The 24,124-nt window shown below is 32.7% G+C and overlaps 1 protein-coding gene across 2 annotated transcripts; it reads left to right on the top strand.

Annotated features, from left to right (window-relative positions):
* The first annotated feature begins 566 nt into the window (after window positions 1-566).
* On the top strand, window positions 567-10,450 carry LOC115957968 (disease resistance protein RPM1-like). Of its 2 annotated transcripts, XR_004084428.1 has the most exons (7): window positions 567-1,734; window positions 1,821-1,929; window positions 5,610-5,763; window positions 5,947-6,003; window positions 6,148-9,039; window positions 9,498-9,545; window positions 10,045-10,450. XR_004084428.1 is itself a non-coding variant. In XM_031076328.1 (6 exons), exons 4-5 carry the CDS (start codon window positions 5,962-5,964, stop codon window positions 8,992-8,994), a joined length of 2,889 nt encoding a protein of 962 aa, XP_030932188.1. In that variant the 5' UTR covers window positions 567-1,734; window positions 1,821-1,929; window positions 5,610-5,763; window positions 5,947-5,961; the 3' UTR covers window positions 8,995-9,039; window positions 10,045-10,450. The 2 variants fall into 2 exon arrangements, 1 of the variants encoding a protein (XP_030932188.1); XM_031076328.1 differs by lacking the exon at window positions 9,498-9,545.
* The last annotated feature ends 13,674 nt before the right edge of the window (window positions 10,451-24,124 follow it).

Genomic DNA, 24,124 nt, shown 5'->3' on the forward strand with positions numbered 1-24,124 from the left:
ATTTTGTAAAAATTTATTTGGCTTTAACATTTCTCTTTTCAAAAAGTGTTATGTTCACAATATTTTTATAATAAATTTTCATAATATTATGAACTGGCGTTACTCAAATATATTCTATTCTTTTAATATATTTATTGGCACCTTGCCCCACACCCAACCCAACCCATTTCCCTGTCAAAGGCCTTATAACTGAATTGGTACCTCTTCATGCATAAAGTGCTTAGGGTCTAGGGAGAAAAGGGTTCGAACTACAGAGTTAACAACATATTTATAATCATTTCTCAAAAAAAAAAAAAAAAAAAACCCATTTCCCTTTTTTTTTTTTTTTTCTTTACTTCTGTTTTTCCTCAGCCAACCCTACACCTTTTGTAACGCCCCGGCTCAATTCAAAAGAAAAAATATATATATATATATATATATATATATAAGTCAGATATTTTAAGGAGCCACACGTGTGACCCCACCTACCCCACTCCCCTCAACCACACATCTCACAAGAATCATCACTCTTGGCCGGCCACTTTTTTATTTTTTTTTATTATTTTTTTTTTTACAACAAACACTCCTCTCTATCACTCTCTCATTTCCTTCAACGGTACCCACTCCATAGCACCACCTCCACCATTATTTTCCGACAAGGATCACCGGAAAACTCCATAGAAAAAAGATAAGGCTTACTCATCTCTAAAGGAGTTTATTTCAGATCGGAAAGATTCACCTATTATTGTCTGTGTTTCTCATTTCACTGGAAAACTCCTCTCTATCACTCTCTCATCTCCTATTATTTTTTGTGTTTGTCATTTCAGTTTTTAGTGTATTTTGTGGTTAGTGGGATGACGGTAATTTGGGTTATTCCTTGCATTTCCAACGGTAATATTGATCAAAAGTGCTTTTGTGTTTGCAAAAGCTCAAGAAACCTGTTTGCATGTTTTGGATGAATTCTTTGCATTTCAAAACATAGCTTTTTTGAGAAAGCATGTTTTGAAACATTACCAAACACTTGATTTATTTTTTTTGGTTTCAAAAAGCGCTTTTTGCCATCTGAGAGCTGAAACAAACGGGCACAAACTATTAGTAGGTCTCAAAATCTATGTTAGAAAGGGAAGAAACAGAGCATCAAGGTTATAATTTGATTGTTTTCAATAATAGATATAAAAGGATCACTATCTGATACTATAAAGGAACTTTATAAAATCTACTATAGTAAGATTGGTTATAATTAAATTTAATTGGACAGGTGGAGAACATAGTTCTAAAAGTCCACAGGAAAGTTGACTCATTGGCAGAATTCATATTAGACTTATTTCACTCCCAACTACCAATTGGTTTTGTCCTTAACTGCCGACAATGTTAAAACGTTCCACTCTACTATGACCGAAAGATAAAAACGTTTCACACACTTTCTTAAGAGTAAAAAAAAAAAAAAAACAATTGAAAGGCAGAAAGGAAAGGAGTGGCCATTTTTTCACACACTAAGCCAGAGGGAAAACTTTAACATCATTATTTGTAGTCCTTTGGAAACTAGAATTCAACAGTGCAATCGACGGAGAAATTACAGATTGCTATTCCTTTTGCCCAAAGCAATTGCACAATCTGTCTCTTATCTTTTTTTCTTTTTCTCCTTTCATCATCTTTAGCCAAAGAAGTGATTTCTTGTAAAGCAAAATACATCTATGGGACTCTGTTTCTAAACTTCGAGCATACAGCAAAAATTCATTTGGTGAATATTGTAATGTAAGATGTCATGCTCTTTTGCAAGATTAGCTTAGACATGTACTTCTATTTTATGTGTGGAATAACTATCATACATTTATGTTCAGGTCAAAGTTGCTGCTTTGTCTATTTAAGAAGAAAAAGAGGAGCAATATAAAGAAGTAGAACTGCAATTTAAAGAGCAAGTACTCATACGTTTCTGATTCCTTTTCTCAAGTAAGGCCACCAAACTTGATAATTTGCTAATGATGGAACCACTTGCAACAATATTTGCATAGTTATATAGTTTCGGCTAAAGCAATTGTATATACTTTTAGTCTTCAAAAAACACACATCTACAAGTGGTTAAATGTTCATCTTAGGTAGTTTTAACTTTTCATATAATTTTATATTTACATATTCATCTATTTTAATTTAGATACTTTTTCAAAAATAAAAAAACTTTAATTTAGATATTTATAAGTAAACAATGAAATAATGATTCATGAATAATCAAAAAAAAAAATATATATATATATATATATATTATCTATACATATTTATCTTGTGCGGTTGTAACTTTACATATAATTTTGCATTTATATATTCATCTACTTTAATTTAGATGTTTATAACTTAATAATGAAATCTATAAACAAGGTAATTAAAACAATCATATTTCTACAATTCAAAAAGTTACAATTTCTTTTATCAAAAAAAGGCCTTTTACATTTCCGTGGAATCATTTTTTAATTTTTTTTATAAAACCTTTGACATACCACTAACCTAACCACTTCATACATTAATAAAAAATAAAAAATTTAAGGCTCATTATTACTTCTGTTAATATATTATGGATATCTTAATTGATTGAGATCAAACTAGAGAAATGTCTTTCATATTTCTTTGAAAAAAAAAAACCTTTGACATACCACTAACGTAACTACATCTATAACTATTTAAACCGTCCATGACATCTATTTCTTATTGATAACCATAAAATTTACAACTAGCAAGGGAACATGCAAAGTAATAAAGAATAAATGAAGAAAGAAAAAAAGAAATGAAATCAAACGTCAATTAATAACCATTATTTGGAAAATAAAAAGGTGGTCAAGAGGAGTAAGAAATAAAATAAAGATGGCTATACAGATGACATTGAAAACTTTATAATGCAATAAAATCAATCATTACATTCACTTAATTAAATAAACAATCAACAATTAAATATAACAGTACAAAATTTAAACTTAAAACTAATCAAACTCTAACTAGGGAAATTATATATATATATATATATATATATATATTTATATATAGATAATCATAATCTTCATATACCATGACTTAAAAAATTTAATGAATAGTTCTACCTCTTATTTAAAAATGTCTATGTTATGCAAATCATCAACCAATAGATATATGATAATGGTAAAAAAACATTACAGACAAGATTATGAAAAGTATGATAGAACTATTTTTTTGAAAAAAAAAAAAAAAAAAAAAAAAAAAACTCTTTATAAAATCTAGAGACTAAAATAGTATTTTATCTAAAAAATTATCACGCACAACGTGCAGGTCTGCGACTAGTTACATTAATAATTAAATTGTTATGTTCTCAACATTATCACTGAAATAGTTATTACTTTCTACCCTTGATCCTTAATTGAGCCAACCCAAAAACCCAGGAACCTAGTACACAGTGATAGAGAGAGAAGAAAATATTTTTTTTTTTTTAAAAAAAAAAACCTTCATGGAATTAACATAATAAGCCCATAAAGCATTTAACAGAATAGAGAAATTTACCTTCTTTAAAAGCATCACTTTTGTTGGCCTTAGCAGTGGCTCTGTGCATAGAGAGCCCTAAGTACAAGGAATTGGTTGGAACTTAAAACTCACCTCAACAAAAAACTAACCCCAATACTTGAAAGGATGAGAAAAATGTAAGAAACGAATTTTTGGGTTCATTTTTCTCGTTAACCAAACTTGAAATGAGAGGATGATATTTTATTTTTTAATACTTTTATCTAATTGGGATATTGACCTTGTAAAGGCTGAGTTTCAAGTTGGGTTGAGTCCTTTTTTTTTTTTTTTTTTTTTTTTTGTTTGAGAAAGCTTGAGCTCAATTAAGTCTAGACTTTTTTTTTCAAGATTTTTTAAATTATTTTTTAATTTTAGATGAGAAAAACTTATATTTTTACACCTATTAAAAAAATATGCTTAGCAATATATAGAAAATATAAATAAAAATATATTTAATAATTTATTAATAAACATATCCCACCACATTTGTATCCTACTTTTTCAAAAATTGCCATGTTGTCACACCGCACCCACACCCGCACCCAAACCCGAATCCGCACCCGTGCTTCCTAGTCTACCATTGAAAGTATCAAAGAGATTGTGTTCAGAAAAATTGAAAAATTCAAGCACATAATAATCCCTAGAATGCTCTGAAACTTTGGCTCACCTTAAAAAGGCTGACGGGGCATTACCTTCATGCAAAAGGTCAAAGCATCACTGATGCATTTTAGAAAATGCCAAATCATGATATAAAGGTAACTATTTTCACATTCTAACAGATGTAAAATTTGTAGATTTTACGTTTAACACATACTTGATACTAATCTACCACAGTATGAGACATAGAAGACATAGATAACACGTAATTGGAGATACGAAAGAAAACTTACCAAAGCCGAATGACATATTTCAGAAGCAGAATGCGTTCGGCTAGAATGCAAGATAAGTCTTCTTTAATTAATGGTAAAAAATTGGCCACCAAGCCCTAGCGGTCCAGCTTTCACAATCTTAAGTGACCTTCTGTCTAAGAAAAATCTAACTAATATTTCCTAGCAATTTGTTATATCATCCAAGGTTTTAGGAAAAAAAAAAAACCTTCTATTTTGCACTTTTAGCAACTAAAGAACACAAACTAGCAGTATGCTAGAGCAGAATTCATGTTAACGATGGGAAAAAGAAACATAAAAGACATTATGATAAATCTTAATTAAATTAGTTATCCTGTAGATTTGCATCTGGAATTAGATGATCCAAAATAGTAGACTTATATTCCAACAACAACAAACAGACCAAAAAAAAAATTACATTTCCTAACATTGCTTGTGATATGAAACAAAAAGATAGTTATTATAAAATTCATATAAATTTGAATTAAAAGCATTCCAATTTTTTTTTAAAAAGAGGGAAGCAAAGGTCATACATCAGAAAGAGTCATTTATAAATAGGAACAATTTTTGTCCTGTGCCCTTATACGGTACTAATCCCATCAAGTTTTGGATTAAACTGTAAAGGTGTATTTCAAAGATAATGTTACAATAAAAAATCAAATTAAGAAGAACACCCCTTTTCTTGTTGAGAACTAATCATCTTGGAACTACAGTGTTTCACTGCTCTTTAGCATAAGAGTTGTTGATGGAAGTTCTCGAGTCCCTAAAGTTAAAAGCACCTAGCCAAGGGTCATCTTTTCTACTCGAAAGAAGAAAAACACTGACAATGAGTTCTAACCCAATGGTGCGTCGTAAATCAACCAATTAAAAAGAGAGAAGAAATGGAAAACATCATTACTCAATTGTCATAAAACCATTACCTTCCAACAGTCAAACACTCTAAAACTTCTCAACTTTTGCATATTCCGTATTCAACCCAAAAAAAAAAAAAAAAAAATGTAGTTGTGTGAAAAGCATAGCAAGCACAATAAAAATCAATTCTTGAGGTGTTGTGAGACCTCTGAATCACACAACTCAACTAAACAAAACCACATCCTAGCTAAACAGGGTGTTAAGTTATGATTTTTATCATAACATTATTGTTGGCTTATTCCATGACAAAAAGTGTTGTAATTGCATTAATTTATTTCCTTGTATTTTTGTGGGATTTTACTGTATTGTGTTTAGTATTAAGTTGGTAAAGAATCGAGCATGAATTGAAGAACAAGTGGATTTTGCGAGAAGCTCACGAGAAGCTAACCCACGAAAGAGCCATGTGAAAAGCACATGCTAGAAGTTGAAGAGTCATGCCAGCTTGGAGGATTTTGTGAGTGTCTTGCGGGTAAGGCCTTTTTCCCTAAAGCAATGTCACAATCTAGCTCTCATCATTTATCCTTACATTCAAAATTCTTCTTTAATCAATTTAGATACTAAATCCAAATAATTCTAAGCATATAGCTTGGCCATTTGGCTTAATGAATTTATCTGACATATACTTTCATGTCTTTGTGTTTACTTTTTATAGAAGAATGTTGCTATCATGAACCAAGGATTCTTTCACTCTATTGCACATGGTGGGCTGGTAAGGATCGATGGGGGAGTGACTCCTACTTCTGGTTTTTCTTTGAGTACACTAATTTGTGAAGTTATAAAGGAGGGAAAGTACCTTGTCCTTCAGTAGTATTTTTGCTTCATCTGACATTGAGTTGATTCATTTACTATTTAGTGTGGCAACTTATTTAAGAAGGGAGGAGAAATGTCAGAGATAGCAGTTAGCCTAGTTATTGAAAATTTGGTACCATTGTTATTCCAAGAAGTGAGATTACTCAAGGGTGTCCATGACAAAGTTGCAAGCATCAAAGGTGAATTAGAGATTATTCAATCTTTCCTTAAGGATGCAGATGTGAGGGTCGAGCAAGAGAATATGAGCAATGTTGAGAAAACATGGGTGAAACAGATAAGGGAAGAAGCTTACCACATTGAAGACATCATTGATGAATACATACTTCATATAGAAAAAGGTCCTCTTGGGCCAAGGCAACACTTCCATTTCCTTCGAAAGTTTTTTCAGTTTATCAAAAAGTTGAAAGCTAAACATGTCATAGCCTCAAAGATTCAAGATATCAACATCAATCTCAAGGAAAAGAGAGAGTTGGCTGTAAACTATCGTTTCAACACTATTGAGCAAGGGGGATTGAGCAACAATACTAGAAATGTTACATGGTATGACCCTCGAGTGGCATCTCTTTTCATTGAGGAAGATGAGGTTGTGGGCATTGAGTCACATAGAGACAAATTGATAAACTGGTTGGTAGAAGGACCATCTAATCGCACTATGATATCAGTGGTTGGCATTGGGGGTGTTGGCAAGACCACTCTTGTGAAGAAAGTGTATGACAACAAGAAAGTGGTAGCACACTTTGATTGTCATGCTTGGATCACTGTGTCTCAATCATACAAGAAGGAAGACCTATTCAGGGACATGATAAAGCAGTTCTATGAGGCAAGAAAGGAGTTTGCTCCTAAAGAAATTGACAAAATGGAAGAGATAAATCTTATTACAGTATTAAGGCAATATTTGCATCAGCAAAGATATGTAATTGTTGCTGATGATTTATGGGATACAGATTTTATGGAATGTTTAAAATTTGCCTTACCTAATAATGACAAAGGTAGTGGAATTGTAATCACAACTCGAAATGAGGATGTTGCTCCCTCTCACAATGAATCTTCATCCTATTATGTGCACAAGCAACTACCTTTACCGACAAATAAAGCTTTGGAATTGTTCTACAAGAAGGTGTTCCAACATGAAGAGTATAATTGTCCACATGAACTAGTTGAGTTGTCATGCAAAATAGTTGAGAGATGTGAAGGTTTGCCACTTGCAATTGTGGTTATAGGCGGCCTTTTGTCAAGAAAGGACAAGGTTGTTTATGAGTGGGGTAAATTGCATAACAGTCTTAGTTTGGAATTAGACACTAATTCACGACTAAGAAGTATCCCTAAAATTCTATCTCTTAGTTATCATGATTTACCTTATTACCTCAAAGCTTGTTTCCTTTATTTAGGCATGTTTCCAGAGGATTACTCCATAAATTGTGCAAGAGTAATTCGACTTTGGATAGCTGAGGGCTTTGTAAAAGAAAAGCAAGGATTAACATTGGAAGAACTTGCACAAGACTACTTGAACCAGCTTATTCGAAGAAGCTTGGTTCAAGTGGCACGAATTGATTTTGCTGGTAGAACTAGAAGTTGTCGAGTTCATGATATGTTACGTGAGGTCATTCTTTCAAGATCAGAGGAGTTGAATTTTTGTTTAGTCTCAATTCAAAACTACTCAAGTTTTGACAAAATTGCTCGACGTCTCTCAATTACAAACAATGTAAATACTCCATTGCAAAGTATTTCTAATTCCCAAACTCGTTCTATTCTCATTTTTGGGTTAGACGAAGTACCCAATTCTTTTTTTACTACTTGTTTTACAAATTTCAAGCTCATGAGAACAATGGATTTTGAAGGTGCTCCAATTGATTACATTCCTAAAGAAGTTGGAAACCTATTACATCTGAGATATTTAAGCCTTAGAGATACAAAAGTGAAAATGCTTCCTAAGTCAATGGGTAAATTGCACTACCTAGAGACTTTGGATTTGAAATGTTCCCTTGTGTCTGAACTACCACCAGAGATCACTAGGCTCCATAAGCTACGATATCTTGCAGCGTACATTGTAGACAATAATGTAGTATACCATATTAACTTTAGACAAGCTGTAAAGATACCCAGTGGCATTGGGTGTTTAAAATCTTTACAAAAGCTTTGTAAGATTGAAGCCAACAACAATGCCCTTATAACAGAATTGGGGAGTTTGGGACAGTTAAGGAAGTTGGAGATCACAAGATTGAAGAGAGAAAATGGGATAGCTTTGTGCGCCGTGCTAGAGACAATGAGCCAACTTCAATCATTGAAAATCAGGGCAACAAATGAGGAAGAAGTTCTTGAATTACAATCAATGTCTTCTCCTCCACCCCTCCTACAAACTCTTTTCATATCTGGACGGCTAGAAAAGTTTCCAGAATGGATTCTAAAACTCAACAGTATAGTTAAAATTGCTTTAAACTGGTCAAAATTAATGGAAGATCCATTAAAGGTCCTTCAAGCTCTACCTAATTTGAGGCATCTTCATCTTCACGATGGATACGAAGGTGAGCAATTACATATTGAGGGAGGAGGCTTCCAGAAACTCAAGACGCTAGGGCTTTATAAGTTGGGAGGATTGAATAGGTTGATAATAGATGAAGGTGCCTTGCCTCTTCTAGAACATCTTTCAATCGGAGAATGCTCACAGTTAAAGGAGGTTCCCTCTGGCATCCACCATCTGAAAAGCCTTAACAATCTGCAACTTTCTGAAATGTCGACCGAACTCGTTCTTAGTCTGCAACCAAATGAAGGCCTTGATTTTGGAAAAGTCAAGCATATTCCCTTTGTCAATTTCTGGTATAGGACTCGTGGAGAATACTACAAAATCTACAAGCTTGGCGATTCAGAATTGTTGAAGCGTCTACAAATGTGATTCGTGGAGGACCAAAGTGCCCACACCACTTTCAGAAAATTACGGGTACGTCCTCACCCAATTTTCCGTTAGACTATAAAATATATGGTATATTACCAAAGTCTCTCACAGCCACCATTTTGCGTTACCAAACAGCTTCAACCCAGTATCTTTTAGCTTGTGATATAGATAAGATAACCATAAAATATTACGTTACAAAGAAAGATCAAAAACATGTTTCTGTTTGGTATAACAATTAAAATTTTAGATAAAGGAAAACAGCCCAAAGAGTTACTGAAATCTTTCAATCTTCCTGTTTTTTCCTCTTTCTTATACTACTACTATTTCTAACTAAACTGTTTCTATTGTACCAATTAGCTTGAAACTAATAAGTAATTTTAGAAATATCATTGTGAATAGAATGAAGTAATAATTGGACAACAAACATTACTCAAATTTCTAAATTTGTTGAAAATTCTTTTACTAATGTTATAATTCACATTACCAAGTTTTTATTGTGATAGGAAAAACATTTGAGCTATCAAGTTTTACTTGCCTGCGAATTACAGTTGGTAGAGCATTCTCATCAGCTCTCTCATAAAAAATGCCATTTTGACACACCAAAAACCTACTTTATCATTTTAGTACATCATTTTACAACATACCATTTATCAGATGTTCTATACTATAATTCTATACATTAAAATAATATTTACTACACATTAAAATAATATATTAAAATAATAGAGAGAGATATCTGATAGGAAGAGAGAGAAAAAACAAATTAAATAAGCTAAATAGTGTTTTGGCATGGCTGTTTGTACCGTCTCATATTTGAGATGGTACTGTAGCTATGTCTCAAATTTTTTGAGATTTGGAAGAGCTGATGAGGGATAGTTTTTGGTATTTGGTGTGCCAAATGCCAAATATTTGGCATTTGGCACACGTGATGAGAGTGCTCTAAGACTGCATTTCCCCCTTTCACATATTATATACCAATTTTTTTTTTTTTTTTACATTTTTATATTAAATTTTATTTATTAGTTATATTGCTATTGTTCTTACTGTCAGGTGTCAAATGCCTATGTTTCAAGGATTTTCAAGTTCTCAACCAACCAGAACATTAGCAATTGTTTCTACCCTACATTACTGCCTTTGTTATTGTATTGTTGTAATTGTGTTATCTTTTCAGTATAAAAGCATTTGAACCTCTCGAACTCATGCTACTCAAAGAGTGATGTTTTAGTTGAATTGTTTTTGTTGTCATTAGAGTGGTTTAAGTATGCCAAGTGTTTCATTGGTATGCTCACATGTAATGGTTTTGATGTGGCTAAAAAATCTATATAATGACATTTGTTATGCTTTGTGAAAGTAAAATTATGTAAATGTGTATGACATCTGACCTATCAAAAAACATATGTATGCATTTCCTTTATTCATGCAAAGAAAAAACAAAATAGAAAACTGTTATGAACGAGGTTCTTTATTCAGATTGGGGAGTCTCCTCTACTCCCTTTAATGGCTAAGATGTTGTATCTGGTTTGGTGCCGCCATTTCTGTTTTGTGTTGTTTTTGCTATTGTTTTGTTGCTGCCTAGTTCATTGTAGGTTCTTGTTTTGATGTTTGGTAAGTGTTTGCTGTGTTGATTCTGTTTTTGCTTCTTATTTTGAACCTCTTGTATTGTGATTCTTGTTTCAATAAATCCAACTTACCCATCTAAATTGTTAAGGCCATATTTTGTATAATTGGCTAATCCTTTTATAAAACGCACTTTACTTGTATTTGTGTAGATTTAAGATGTGTTTAATACTTCAAGAAACATGTTGTTTAATTCTAGTATTAAAGCCATGAGGACTGGACCAAGAAACAAGTGAAGAAAAACTGTTCACTAAAGCTAGACAGATAGCTCGACACCTGCGGACAGATAGCTCGACACTTGGTCACAAATAGCTCGACAGCTGCTCGATAGATAGCTATCTATCGAGGTTTAATGAGACTCAACAGATACTATCTATCGAGGTATCTATCGAGGTTACGGGAATTCAGATTTTCAGATCTGATTTTCGGCCCATGCTTATGTATTTGTGTAGGGTTTCTTTTCTCACAACCTTAGACATATATAAGGCTTATTTTAGAGGCCGTCACATAAGAGAATACAAGGAGAACTTATGCAAAAGGTGACCGATGCCTTATTCTCTCTGAAAGAAGCTACTGCGTCTTTTGCGCCTTAGGTTATTGTAACCAAGTGCTTTTTGATTTTCATTGTTGATGAAGTGAAAAATTTTGCAGCCAACAATTTTCTTCAAGTTGGTGTGTTAGTCACGTATTGGGAGCCGTGCATCTTTGGTTAGTCATGTACTGAAATCTGTGCAAAAAGGGTGGCATTCATATATGGAAGAGTTCAAAGGTTCTGAAGCGGTAGAAGGTTTCTACTGTAAGTTTATTTACGGGGATTGTAGAGTCTAGGGACAAAGGTTTTGTACTAGATCTGAAATTTCTCTTTACTATAGTGAATTTCTTTTCGGGAAGGTTTCCCCCCAGGTTTTTTACTATGAAACTAGTTTGTTTCACTAGTTTTCCTAGGTTATCATATCTTGTCTTATTTACTTTTCCGCTGCATGATTTTGACATAATATTGATGTTTGTTTGTCTTAATAAGTTTTATTCATAATAAATCTAATTAACAACTTGGGTTTAAAATTTATTAATTCTATCAACCGAGGTCTAAATTTCCCAACATAAATAATAAAAAAACTATAAAATTTTGCCATATGCACTGTTCATGATGATAAAAACTTTATTCCACATCCAATCAATAAATTCAACACAAGTTCAATTAGTATCAAACACTATGGATTCAAATATAATGTGTCTTCCAAAAGTCCTTAATATCTTACAACTTGGCAACGAAATCCGAATCTTACATTCCAAATCCTGGAGTTTGATAAAGTATATCTTCCTTGTTTCTTTCTCATATTATATACCATTTTTCTTTTTACATTTTTATATTAAATTTTATTTATTATTTATATTGCTATTTTTCTTACTGCCAGGCTTCAAATGCCTATGTTTCAAAGATTTTCAAGTGCTCAACCAACCAGAACATCAGTAGTTGTTTCTACCCTGCATTGCTGCCTTTGTTATTGTATTCTTGTAATTGTGTTATCTTTTCGGTATAAATGCATTTGAACCTCTTGAATTCATGCTACTCAAAGAATGATGTTTTAGTTGAATTGTATTTGTTGTCATTAGAGTGGTTTAAGTATGCCAAGTGTTTCATTGGTATGCTCAAATGTAATGGTTTTGATGTGGCTAAAAAATCTATATAATGACATTTGAGTATAATTTGTAAAAGAGTAAACTATATGTAAATGTGTATGACATCTGACCTATCTAAAAACATATGTATGCATCTTCTTTATTCATGCAAAGAAAAAACAAAATAGAAAACTGTTATGAACAAGGTTCTTTGTTTGGATTGGGGAGTGTCCTCTACTTCCTTTAGACTAAGATGTTGTACCTGTTGTGGTGCCGCCATTTCTGTTTTGCGTTGTTTTTGCTGTTGTTGTGTTGCTTCCTAGTTCATTGTGGGTTCTGTTTTTATGTTGGGTAAGTGTTTGCTGTGTTGATTCTGTTCTTGCTTCTTATTTTGAACCTCTCGTATTGTGATTCTTGTTTAAATAAATCTAACTCACCCATCAAAATAAAACACAAACTATAAAATTTTGCCATATTCAGTGTTCATATTGATAAAAACTTTAGTCCACATCTAATTGATAAACTCAACACAAGTTCAATTAGTATCAAACTCTACAGATTCAGATATAATGTCTCCCGAACGGCCTTAATATCTTACAACCTAATTTTTGGCAACAAAATCTGAATCTTACTGTAACGACTCAAGGAAAAGCGCTAGCCACATCTGTGCTATACCTCAAAAGGACTAGTCACAATTGAGGCTCCTTGTAGTTGTTAATAAAGTCCAGTTCAACCCAGTAAATATCCGACGTGGGACTCATCACACACCCACACACATCACACAATTAATCAAATTGGGGTATCACAATCTCCTCCACTTAAATCCCTAACGTCCTCGTTAGGGCCCACTTTGTGGGGTAGTGTTTCTGAGCCCACACGGGGTTACCGGGCCGGCTCTGATACCATATGTAACGACCCAAGGAAAAGCGCTAGCCACATCTGCGCTATACCTCAAAAGGACTAGTCACAATTGAGGCTCCTTGTAGTTATTAATAAAGCCCAGTTCAACCCAATAAATATCCGATGTGGGACTCATCACACACCCACACACATCACACAATTAATCAAATTGGGGTATCACACTTACATTCCAAATCCTGGAGTTTGATAAACTATATCTTCCTTGTTTCTTTCTCAAAACTTGTCAATGGATGAGTTCATAAATTAGCTTGTCATTACCACTGCAGGGTCCTACTTGGAATTTACTTTTTATCCTTACCAAAAAAGTGAAATTTAATGTTGTTGTGTTGAAATTTACTTGATGCAGTGAACATCTTGACAGCTAAAAGTGTCTTTGTTAATTTCTAATCCAAGTTATATTCTTTCATTAGGTATTTACCAAATGATCAAATTTTGGATGTTTTCCTTTGTTCCTATATATAACATTATAATATTATTAAGGCACAATCTGATTTTCTTACAAAAAACACATCAAAATTAATTGAAAGAAATTTGTAGATGAGTACATACTCATGGTAAAAATAGGAGAACATGAATATAAAACCACTATGCCACTATTTTAATCCCCATGTTAAATAGAGGGCTACTGAGTTTGGAGTGAGTCATTGATAGCCTCTAATTTAACAACCAATGTAGAGAGGTTGGAATTTGGAACCAGTGGGACCTCCACAATGCAAATCGGAACTATGTTGGTGTTGACACATAGTTCATTATGTGCATGAAACAATTAGTACTTGATTGTCCCTGCATACCTGCCTTCATTATTGTATTTCTATAATAATGTTTTTGTTTCGCTGTATGAAGCATATGAACCTCTTGGGAACATGATATGCAAAAGGGTGATGTTTTAGTTAAATTGTTATTAGTTTGAGGTGTTGATTGCATTGCTAGTGTCACCTTCAAAAATCACATATTTGGGTTTTTGTAAAGAGTTGCCTGAACTTCAATATATAGAGGTATTACAAAAAATTTGGAACTCTGCTTAAATACAATATCCATTATAATCTCAACAACACACTACCGCAGAAACTAGATCATGATGGATTGCAGAATTAAAATTCACTTTGGCCCAAACTAATTAAGGTGGAATCTAGGAGCTGATTTTATCTGATGTGAGCATCTTAATTTTTTATATGCTAACTAAAGCTTTTGTTTATAAGCTTGGTAGCATCTCTAGGGTCAGGGGTTAGATTTTCAAACAAGATTTTGGTTTCTGACCCACCACATTCTATCAAAAAGAGATTGTTGCAAAGCATAAATTTCTCTTCTTCTGGATTGATTTGAAAATGCCTAATAGGAAAACTATTTTTAATCTACATACAAATAAGCTGAGAACTAACTGATGCAAAATTCAAAGACCTTATGGTATGAGATCTTGTTATAATAGTAAAGGAGCACACAAAAAAAAAAAGGAAATGACATTTGGGTGCCTTTTAAACCCCATTTGATGCTAAAAAACAATTTGGCAGGTTGGATGTCCCATGCCTTTCCCCAAAACAATAATTTGAGTCTTTCGTGAATTTTTTAGGACACAAAAAATTAAGAGTTTAAATTAATAGTTGTGAATTTTAAGTAAGCCAAATGGCCAAAATTCCATAAAGTCGGCCAAAAAAATTGTAATAGTTTAACCAATAAATAATTACACATCACAAACTAAGTATACCAATCTAAGCACAGGTGCCAAGCTCAAATAATATTGTAAAATCATTCGTAGGAAGTCAATGCACTCAACATTTGATTTGATACGAATGGTACCTTTAATTACTTGAGTGCATTGACTTCCTAACTGGAGATCATAATTGACTTCAGATGAATATTCAATTTAGCAGAAGAAGACTTCACGTGGAAAGATAAATCTACTTCAAATGCTACTTTAGTTGCAGCTAGGCTTCCACCATCAGTATCAAGCTCTTTTGTGGGCCAAATCACAATCCAACAATAGTAGGGTAATGGTAGTGAACAGCCATTATCTAATTAAGAGTTTTAAGCTCCAAGGTTTTTGGCAAAAAAAAAAAAAAAATTAAAGGATAGAACTGAGTGACGTGTATATGACAGTTACAACATCATACTTTTACAAATAATAGCTCTTACCTCCTTTAATGTGAGTATAATTCTCACTGAGTATAAGAAAGGCCTTTGTATTCTCCTCCTCCAAGTTTATCTACCCAAGCATACAAAGGTTTAACAAAATTCAGCTAAAGAAATTTAACAGCCTTTTTTAATACTGTACAGAGAAGGCAGCCGCTTCACATATAGGGCTGAAAGCATAAATGTTTGTAAGGAACCAACTAACAACAATTAACATGCCAAATGAGCTGAAAGAAAGTATTTATGAACTTACCAGAAAAGCATAGGTCCGTGAGATGTGTTTGCAATATCTACAATGTAAAATGCCAAAAGCAACTGATTTCATCTAAATATGTATTAACTATAAAGTATAGACCAAACTTCTCCCCCAAAAGAATACCTATTCAAATGTGATAAGAAACAACTAATTGTGCCAAATAACCTCTGGCTGTGATTCAAGTAAGTAGATATTCTTCATTATGAAAAGAAGTGAAACAATGGAACCATGAGAATGTAGTATAGCCTCATTCCACATAAACTGTTTGTGGAAGATCCTTTGAAACGGGAATACAAGCACAGGTGCCAATCTCTGAATTGCAAGTTGAATAGCATGAAAAATGAAAAAAGCTCACATAACACAGATGCAAAACAACAAGTTCAGGTGCCAATATTGATGAAGTGAAATTTGCATGCACTACTTGTAACTAACATTGACTAATTGACCTTGATACATGAATGAACCCAAATCTGAGTTTCCCATTTGAGTTACAAGTTCCTAACACATGCATTAACTATCCAGTTTAAGTTTTTTTTCAATTTCCTTCCCCATTGTGGCTTTTGAAAGTGGCGAATGTTTAAATGACAAAATGATTCATTGATCAGAAATAGCAGGATATTCACTTCAATCTGGATCCAGTGTAATGGTTACCTCCTGATTCAAGCTGTTTTAAGATAAATGTTGCTGGTTTGAGCTTCAAAGATGGGACTGGAGGTGTGGAAGCGGTGATTTGTGATAGAGCAGGTGAGGTGTTTGCTGCATTGTCTGAGAGAGTTTGTGATTCATCGTTGATTAAAAGAACGTGTATTACTCCTCTCTCACATATAGTGCAATGGAATCATGTCATGGAATTTAGTAAGAGTGATTGTGGAATGTTAAGACAATGGGATGATAATGCACTTACAAATGTAGCATGCTATTTTGTTGAATAGGGACAATTGCAAAATGATATTAGGCAAAACATGTTAAGCTAAGAATGTGTTTCTTTCCAATTTGTGCAGTAACTACACAACTCGAGAGAGCTAGCAAAGTTTTCTCAGCAAAAGGAAGAGCCTCAGGTGTGGCTTGGGGATTGTCCCTTCTTCTTGCTCCCAATTGTACATAAAGATATATCTAAATAATAATTATAGCTATAGCCTTTATTCAACCAAAAAAAAAAAAAAAACAATGAAAGGGTGTTTTGGATTAATTCAAGGAAACCCAACCTCCTTAACACTTCAATTTGCAGTAAAAGTTTAATATCTTTATCAGATTTTTACAAAATAAAGAATAGGAGCTAAGACATGCAATAAAACCCTCGTTGAAACCTTATTTACACATTCAATAAGGATCTAACTTAACAATACTAAAGATAGCCATAAATTAGACAGGCATATACATTTACAATATATGTTTTCTTATATCTTAATCTACCACCAAAAAAAAAAAAAAAACTACTAAATATTATAAATTTTAGATTTTGATGCACAATCAAAAAAATATCATAGCAACCAACAAGAAATGCATAAAATAAAGGCAAAATGGGCAATGCATAGGGTTTGATAAAAAGAATCGTAAATATAAAACTAGTTTTTGTCTCTTCTCAATTTTATAAGAAACCAAACAGAAAGATAAGATGAAATATTAAAATTAGAGGTAATGTGCAAAATAGTAGTGCAAAAGGATTGTATATAGTTAGTTAGACAACGTTTGAAACAATAAAGGAAAATAGCATCTCGAGTTTTAGAAACTCGAGATCCTATTAGAACTCGAGTTCGAAAGACTCGCTTTGCTAGTGTGAAAATTCCACGTAGATCTTGAGTCATTAAAACTCGAGTTTCATGCAAAAAAATTTTCATCTATAGTGGCGTTTTTAAGTCTTACAGTGACGTTGTAAAGCCCTATAGCGGCGTTTTTCTGCAAAATTTTTTTATAAGTACAGGTTTAGGTAGTCCTATAGTGGCATTTTTAAGCCCTATAGTGACGTTTTATTTACCTATAGCGGCGTTTTTATTCAATTTGTGGAAATCGAGTCTTTAAAACTCGATTTTCAGCTTGATTTTTTCCCACTTTAGCCTAATCTACTTACAAATCGAGACTTAAAAACTCGATTTTTATCTTGGAACTCGAGTTTTAGACACTCGAAATGCTAGTTTTCAACATTGTTTTGAAACTTGACAATTAACTAAATTTTTTAATATTTATTGTTATTTAGAAAAAAAATTCATTAAAATTACTTGAAACGTTTCTTAACGTTATTCTGCAATCGAAGAAAAGGAACACAGAAGAGAGAGCTCTTTAGGGAAATCCAAATTCCAATTAGGGATAAAACAAAAAAGATGGATAGGCGCAAGACTTAAGGGGCCCCCTACCCAAAAAAATTTTAGTGACGATGGCGGTGTGGTTGACTCTGGTCTGGTAGTAGGCGGAGATTTTGGGACTAGGGATAGGGTTGAAGGGATTGGCGGCGGCCATGAAGGAGGAGTGGGTTTGATGGCTGGTGAGGATGAAGCGATGTCGTTTGATGGCTGGTGAGGATGGCCGGTGAGGATGGAGAGAAAGAGAGAAGAAGAGTGACGGCTTAGAGAAAGGGAAACAAATTTTGGGGGAAAAAAAACTGAAGTTGGTCAAATCTGGTCAAACTTAATAGATGGTCCTAATACCATTAGACTTGGTGAAATTCATATTCAAATCTTGATCATTAGGATTAAAGAGTATGGTGACATATTGATGTTGGTAAAATTTGAGACTAATTGAATGGTCAGATTGAGAGAATATATATAGCCATATAGGTACATAACACATGTCCATCACATGTCATACTTAGATTTGAAATCTATTCGATGGATTTGAAGAGTGTAATGAAAGGTTCATTCTAGTAAATTATGGTCACAATTAAACGGTTGGATTTAGATAAAGGCGTGGTCAAATCTGGTCAAACTTAATAGATGGTCCTAATACCACTAGACTTGGTGAAATTCATATTCAAATCTTGATCATTAGGATTGAAGAGTATGGTGACATATTGATGTTGGTAAAATTTGAGACTAATTGAATGGTCAGATTGAGAGAATATATATAGCCATATAGGTACATAATACATGTCTATCACATGTCATACTTAGATTTGAAATCTATCCGATGGATTTGAAGAGTGTAATGAAAGGTTCATTCTAGTAAATTATGGTCACAATTAAACGGTTGGATTTAGAGAAAGGCGTGGTCAAAGTTGGTCAAACTCGATCAAACTTAATAGATGGTCCCAATACTACTGAATTTGGTGAAATTCATATTCAAATCTTGATCATTAGGATTGAAGAGTATGGTGACATATTGGTGTTAGTAAAATTTGAGACAAATTGGATGTTCCGATTGAGAGAATATATATATCTATATAAGTTCGAGTTATACTTTACGTAACTCTAAAAAATGTTACCCCACCCAATAACTTATTATTGAATTCATATTTTGAAAATCCAATTGTTGGATTACATGTTCTTAACATACATGCCAATTTTCATGCCAATCGAATGTAATTTACCGTTTGATCTACAAACTCATATTTTATGCATTATTTTAAATTACTAAAACTTAAATCTAGACAATTGATTAATGACATGGCTATTAATCTTTGATCACCTTGAAATTTTGTAAGCATGAAAAATATATGAAGATAATGTAATCTAATGGTAGATTTGTTAAAATTCAAATTGAATTAAGAAATATAGGGTTGGGTTTGAGTTATACTTGACGTAACTCTAAAAAATGTTAAACCACCCAATAACTTATTATTGAATTCATATTTTGAAAATCCAATCGTTGGATTACATGTTCTGTATGTTCTTAATAAGCATGCCAAATTTCATACCAATCGAATGTACTTTACCGTTTAATCAATAAACACATCTTTTATGCATTATTTTAAACTATAAAAGTTTGAATTTAAACAATTGATTGATGACATGACAATTAATATTTGATCACCTTGAAATTTTATAAGCATGAAAAATATATGAAGATAATGTAATCTAACGGTAGATTTGTCAAAATTCACATCGAATTAAGAAATATAGAGTTTGGTTCAAGTTACACGTGATATAACTCTAAAAAATATTACATTAACCAATAACTTATTATTGAATTCATATTTTGAAAATCCAACCGTTGGAGTATATGTTCTATATGGTCTTAAAATGCATGCCAATTTTCATGCCAATCAAATGTAATTTACCATTTGATCTATAAACTCATCTTTTATGCATTATTTTAAATTACAAAAACTTGAATTTAAACAACTAATTGATGACATGGCAATTTATATTTGATCACCTTGAAATTTTATAAGCATGAAAAATGTATGAAAATAATGTAATCTAACGGTAGATTTGTCAAAATTCACATCGAATTAAGAAATATAGGGTTGAGTTCGAGTTACACTTTACGTAATTCTAAAAAATGTTACACCACCCAATAACTTATTATTGAATTCATATTTTGAAAATTTAATTATTGGATTACATGTTCTATATGGTCTTAACATGCATGCCGAATTTCATGCCAATCGAATGTAATTTACCGTTTGATCAATAAACTCATCTTTTATGCATTATTTTAAACTACAAAAACTTGAATTTAAGCAATTGATTGATGAAATAGCAATTAATATTTGATCACCTTGAAATTTTATAAGCATGAAAAAAATATGAAGATAATGTAATCTAACAGTAGATTTGTCAAAATTCACATCAAATTAAGAAACATAGAGTTGGGTTCAAGTTACATGTGATGTAACTCTAAAAAATATTACACCACCCAATAACTTATAATTGAATTCATTTTGAAAATCTAACCATTGGATTACATTTTCTATATGGTCTTAACATGAATGCCAATTTCCATGCAAATCGGATGTAATTTACCATTTGATTTATAAACTCATATTTTATGCATTATTTTAAATTACTAAAACTTGAATTTAGACAATTGATTGATAACATGGCTATTAATTTTTGATCACCTTGAAATTTTGTAAGCATGATAAATATATGAATATAATGTAATCTAATGATAGATTTGTCAAAATTCAAATCGAATTAAGAAATATAAGGTTGGGTTCGAGTTATACTTGACGTAACTCTAAAAAATGTTATATCATCTAATAACTTATTATTGAATTCATATTTTGAAAATCCAATCATTGGATTACATGTTCTATATGTTCTTAACATGCATGTCAAATTTCATGCCAATCGAATATAATTTACTGTTTAATCAATAAACTCATCTTTTATGCATTATTTTAAACTACAAAAACTTGAATTTAAACAATTGATTGATGACATTGCAATTAATATTTGATCACCTTGAAATTTTATAAGCATGAAAAATATATGAAGAAAATGTAATCTAACGGTAGATTTGTCAAAATTCACATCGAATTAAGAAATATAGAGTTAGGTTCAAGTTACACGTGATGTAACTCTAAAAAATATTACGACACCTAATAACTTATTATTGAATTCATATTTTGAAAATCCAACCGTTGGATTACATGTTCTATATGTTCTTAATAGGCATGCCAATTGTCATGCCAATTGGATGTAATTTACAATTTGATCTATAAACTCATATTTTATGCATTATTTTAAACTACAAAAGCTTGAATTTAAACAATTGATTGATGACATTAAAATTAATATTTGATCACCTTGAAATTTTATAAGCATGAAAAATATATGAAGATAATGTAATCTAATGGTAGATTTGTCAAAATTCACATCGAATTAAGAAATATAGAGTTGGGTTCAAGTTACACATGATGTAACTCTAAAAATGTTACATCACCCAATAACTTATTATTGAATTCATATTTTGAAAATCCAACCGTTGGATTATATGTTCTATATGGTCTTAACATGCATGCCAATTTTTGTACCAATCGGATGTAATTTACCATTTGATTTATAAACTCATCTTTTATGCATTATTTTAATGGGAAGAAATTTTTATTCACTTGAGAGAGAGAGATAGAGAGCGAGAGAGAGAGAGAGAGAGAAAGATAGTACAAAATGCTGAAATTCTTGAATTTTAGGCTACCATTTTGAAGTTGAAAGTGCTATCATTTTTTTATGGGTACAATTGTTTAAAAAATAAGAACAGACCTTTCTTATATAGGATATATATAAAAGTTTTTTTTTTTTTTTTAGAATGTAAACAAAAGGTTTGTCTAAAGAATACAAAGTGCTATATGTTTATACGTTTCTTTTTATTTTTCTTTGAATTTTAGAATAACTTTTATCTCCAAAAAAAAATATTTCAATGATTTTTTGCGAAGGTCAATTGTGGCCCTTGCAAATAATTTAGTATTAATAAGGGCATATTTTTAACCCACACAAAAAATAAACTTTTTGTAAGGGACTTTTATTGTCCCTCAGAAATAATTTGGTGGGAACATTTCCCTCCAAATTTTTTGACATTTTAATGATTATTTGTGAAAGTCGATCCTAGCCCTCACAAGTAATTTAGTATTAGTGACGGCTTTTATTAACCGTTACAAATAATACACTTTTTGCGAGAGATTTTTAATTTTCCCTCGCAAATAATATGAAGGGAAAATTTCCCTCCAAAATATTAGTATTTGTGACGACTATAATACATAATTGCGACAACGTTTCTTGTTGGTCACAAATATTTCACATTTTATCAAGTATTTGCGAGGGCTTTATTTTACCATCACAAATAAGATTTTTTGAGAGGACTTTTTGGGTCCGTAAAAAATTCTTGGTTGCTAATAGACATTTTTCTTGTAGTGAAACAAGACTAACAACTTGTTTTGATTATGGTTTGTCAACATTACACATTACAGTTCTAAATACATTAGTTCCTAAGTCTTTAGAACTTAACAAACTCCCCATTTGGTAATCTGTGGCAAAACACAACTAAAAGCTCAAAGTTTAGAAAGAAAAGCCCTTTACAAAAAATGCCCATTATAACAAATCCAATCCTAACTACTATCCATCAGTTGCAAGTATAGACAGCAGCTTAATTGAATCAACCTGTATATTTCTTGAAACACTAAACAAAATGCATAAACGCATGTATGGAAAAATATAAGTAAACAAAATAAATTCTTGATTTCACTTAACACAAAATAAAGACATATATCAATGAATAACTCATAAATATAAATCAATAAGCAGTGAAACAAGAAACAATATAAAACAATAAATGTATCTCCCCTAACATGAATAGCCCAACAAAAATACATCAAGAGCCAAAAAAGGTAAACACAAAGTGAAGCACCTAGATACAATCTAATCTCCACAAGCTCCAACAAACAAAAATCTCTCCCCCTGAGAACAAAAACCTCTACAAATGTCCCAAATGTACTCCCCTTTTTGTGACGGAATGCCAAAGGACAATCAAAATCCATCATCAAAAGGAGGTGGCAGTGAGGATCGTCGAAACTGTGCCAACTTTGCTTGTAAGGCACAGATCTCATCGAACACGTCCACCAAAATCTGTCCATGAGTCGCCTGAACGGTTAAGACATGATCCAACGTACGTTGAATGTCTATATCATCCGAAGTAGTTGGTGGAGGAACATCAACATCAGTAGCAGCAGCACCAGACGCCTTAGTCGTAGCATCACCTGTAGAAGAGGGAGGAGGGGGTACAGCACCAAAAGGCTCAACTCTAGGATGCGTAGAGCTAGCTCTCAAATGAGCAGCCCTCTGCTTAAGGAAGGTGGCACCTATGGGAGCTATAACATGTACGGGCTTACCAACAGGGAAGTCAACTAAACCGAGAAACAACAAAATCCTATGAATGAAAATAGGATGAATAAGAGCATGAGTGACAGCTGAACTCCTATGAACTTCGTTCAAAGAACGAAGAAATAGATGAGGAAAACTAATAGAAGCACTAGAAACAAAGGCATACAAAAACACACATCGCTCAAGAGGGATGGTGTGGAGATGAGAAATAGGCCACAAAGAATGACACGCTATCCTAAAGAAAAGATATGTAGTCTTAGTAAGCTCAGCAGATGTGATCCGAGGATCAGAACCCCACTGGATAGAAGACCCGGTGATGTATGACATAACGTCATCAAGGGGTGGAGACTCCTCATATGGATAGACAAGTTGCCTAATGACTGGAACCCCAAGAGCTTCAGCCACTATCCTAGGGGTAACGGTGAACTCCACACCTTGTATCCAACTCCTAACAAGGGTGTTGGAATCATAGATGTGGTAAGAGAGGTTCGAGAAGAACTCTCTAATTAGGGCGGTCGGGGGTGGATGATCTACCTCCAACAAAGACAACCAGCCTCTATTCTCAAAGTTTACCCTAATGGCAGGATCAAGCTCATCTAACACAACCCATATCTTTCTTTTACTGTTCAACTTTTCATATACCTCTATGCTTTTGTCATTCCGAAACAACTCACTCCTAGAGGGAGACTCAGAAGAAGTGGAGGGTGTCCTATGGGCTCTAGTCTTCCTAGGTATGGTGCTAGGATAAGGACAAAGACACAAAGTAGAACCAAAAAAAAAAAAAAAAAAAACCCAAAGGCAGATTGCAAGTTAGCACAAAAATAGAACAGGAATC

The sequence above is a fragment of the Quercus lobata genome, chromosome 8, assembly GCF_001633185.2.
Source record: "Quercus lobata isolate SW786 chromosome 8, ValleyOak3.0 Primary Assembly, whole genome shotgun sequence".
Lineage (NCBI taxonomy): Eukaryota > Viridiplantae > Streptophyta > Magnoliopsida > Fagales > Fagaceae > Quercus > Quercus lobata.

Bases quoted from the DNA above. Each gene is read 5' to 3' on its own strand.
- LOC115957968 (XM_031076328.1), top strand. From the start codon at position 5,962: ATGAACCAAGGATTCTTTCACTCTATTGCACATGGTGGGCTG. The intron at 6,004-6,147 runs GTAAGGATCGAT...TTTACTATTTAG, and splicing joins CTATTGCACATGGTGGGCTG to TGTGGCAACTTATTTAAGAA.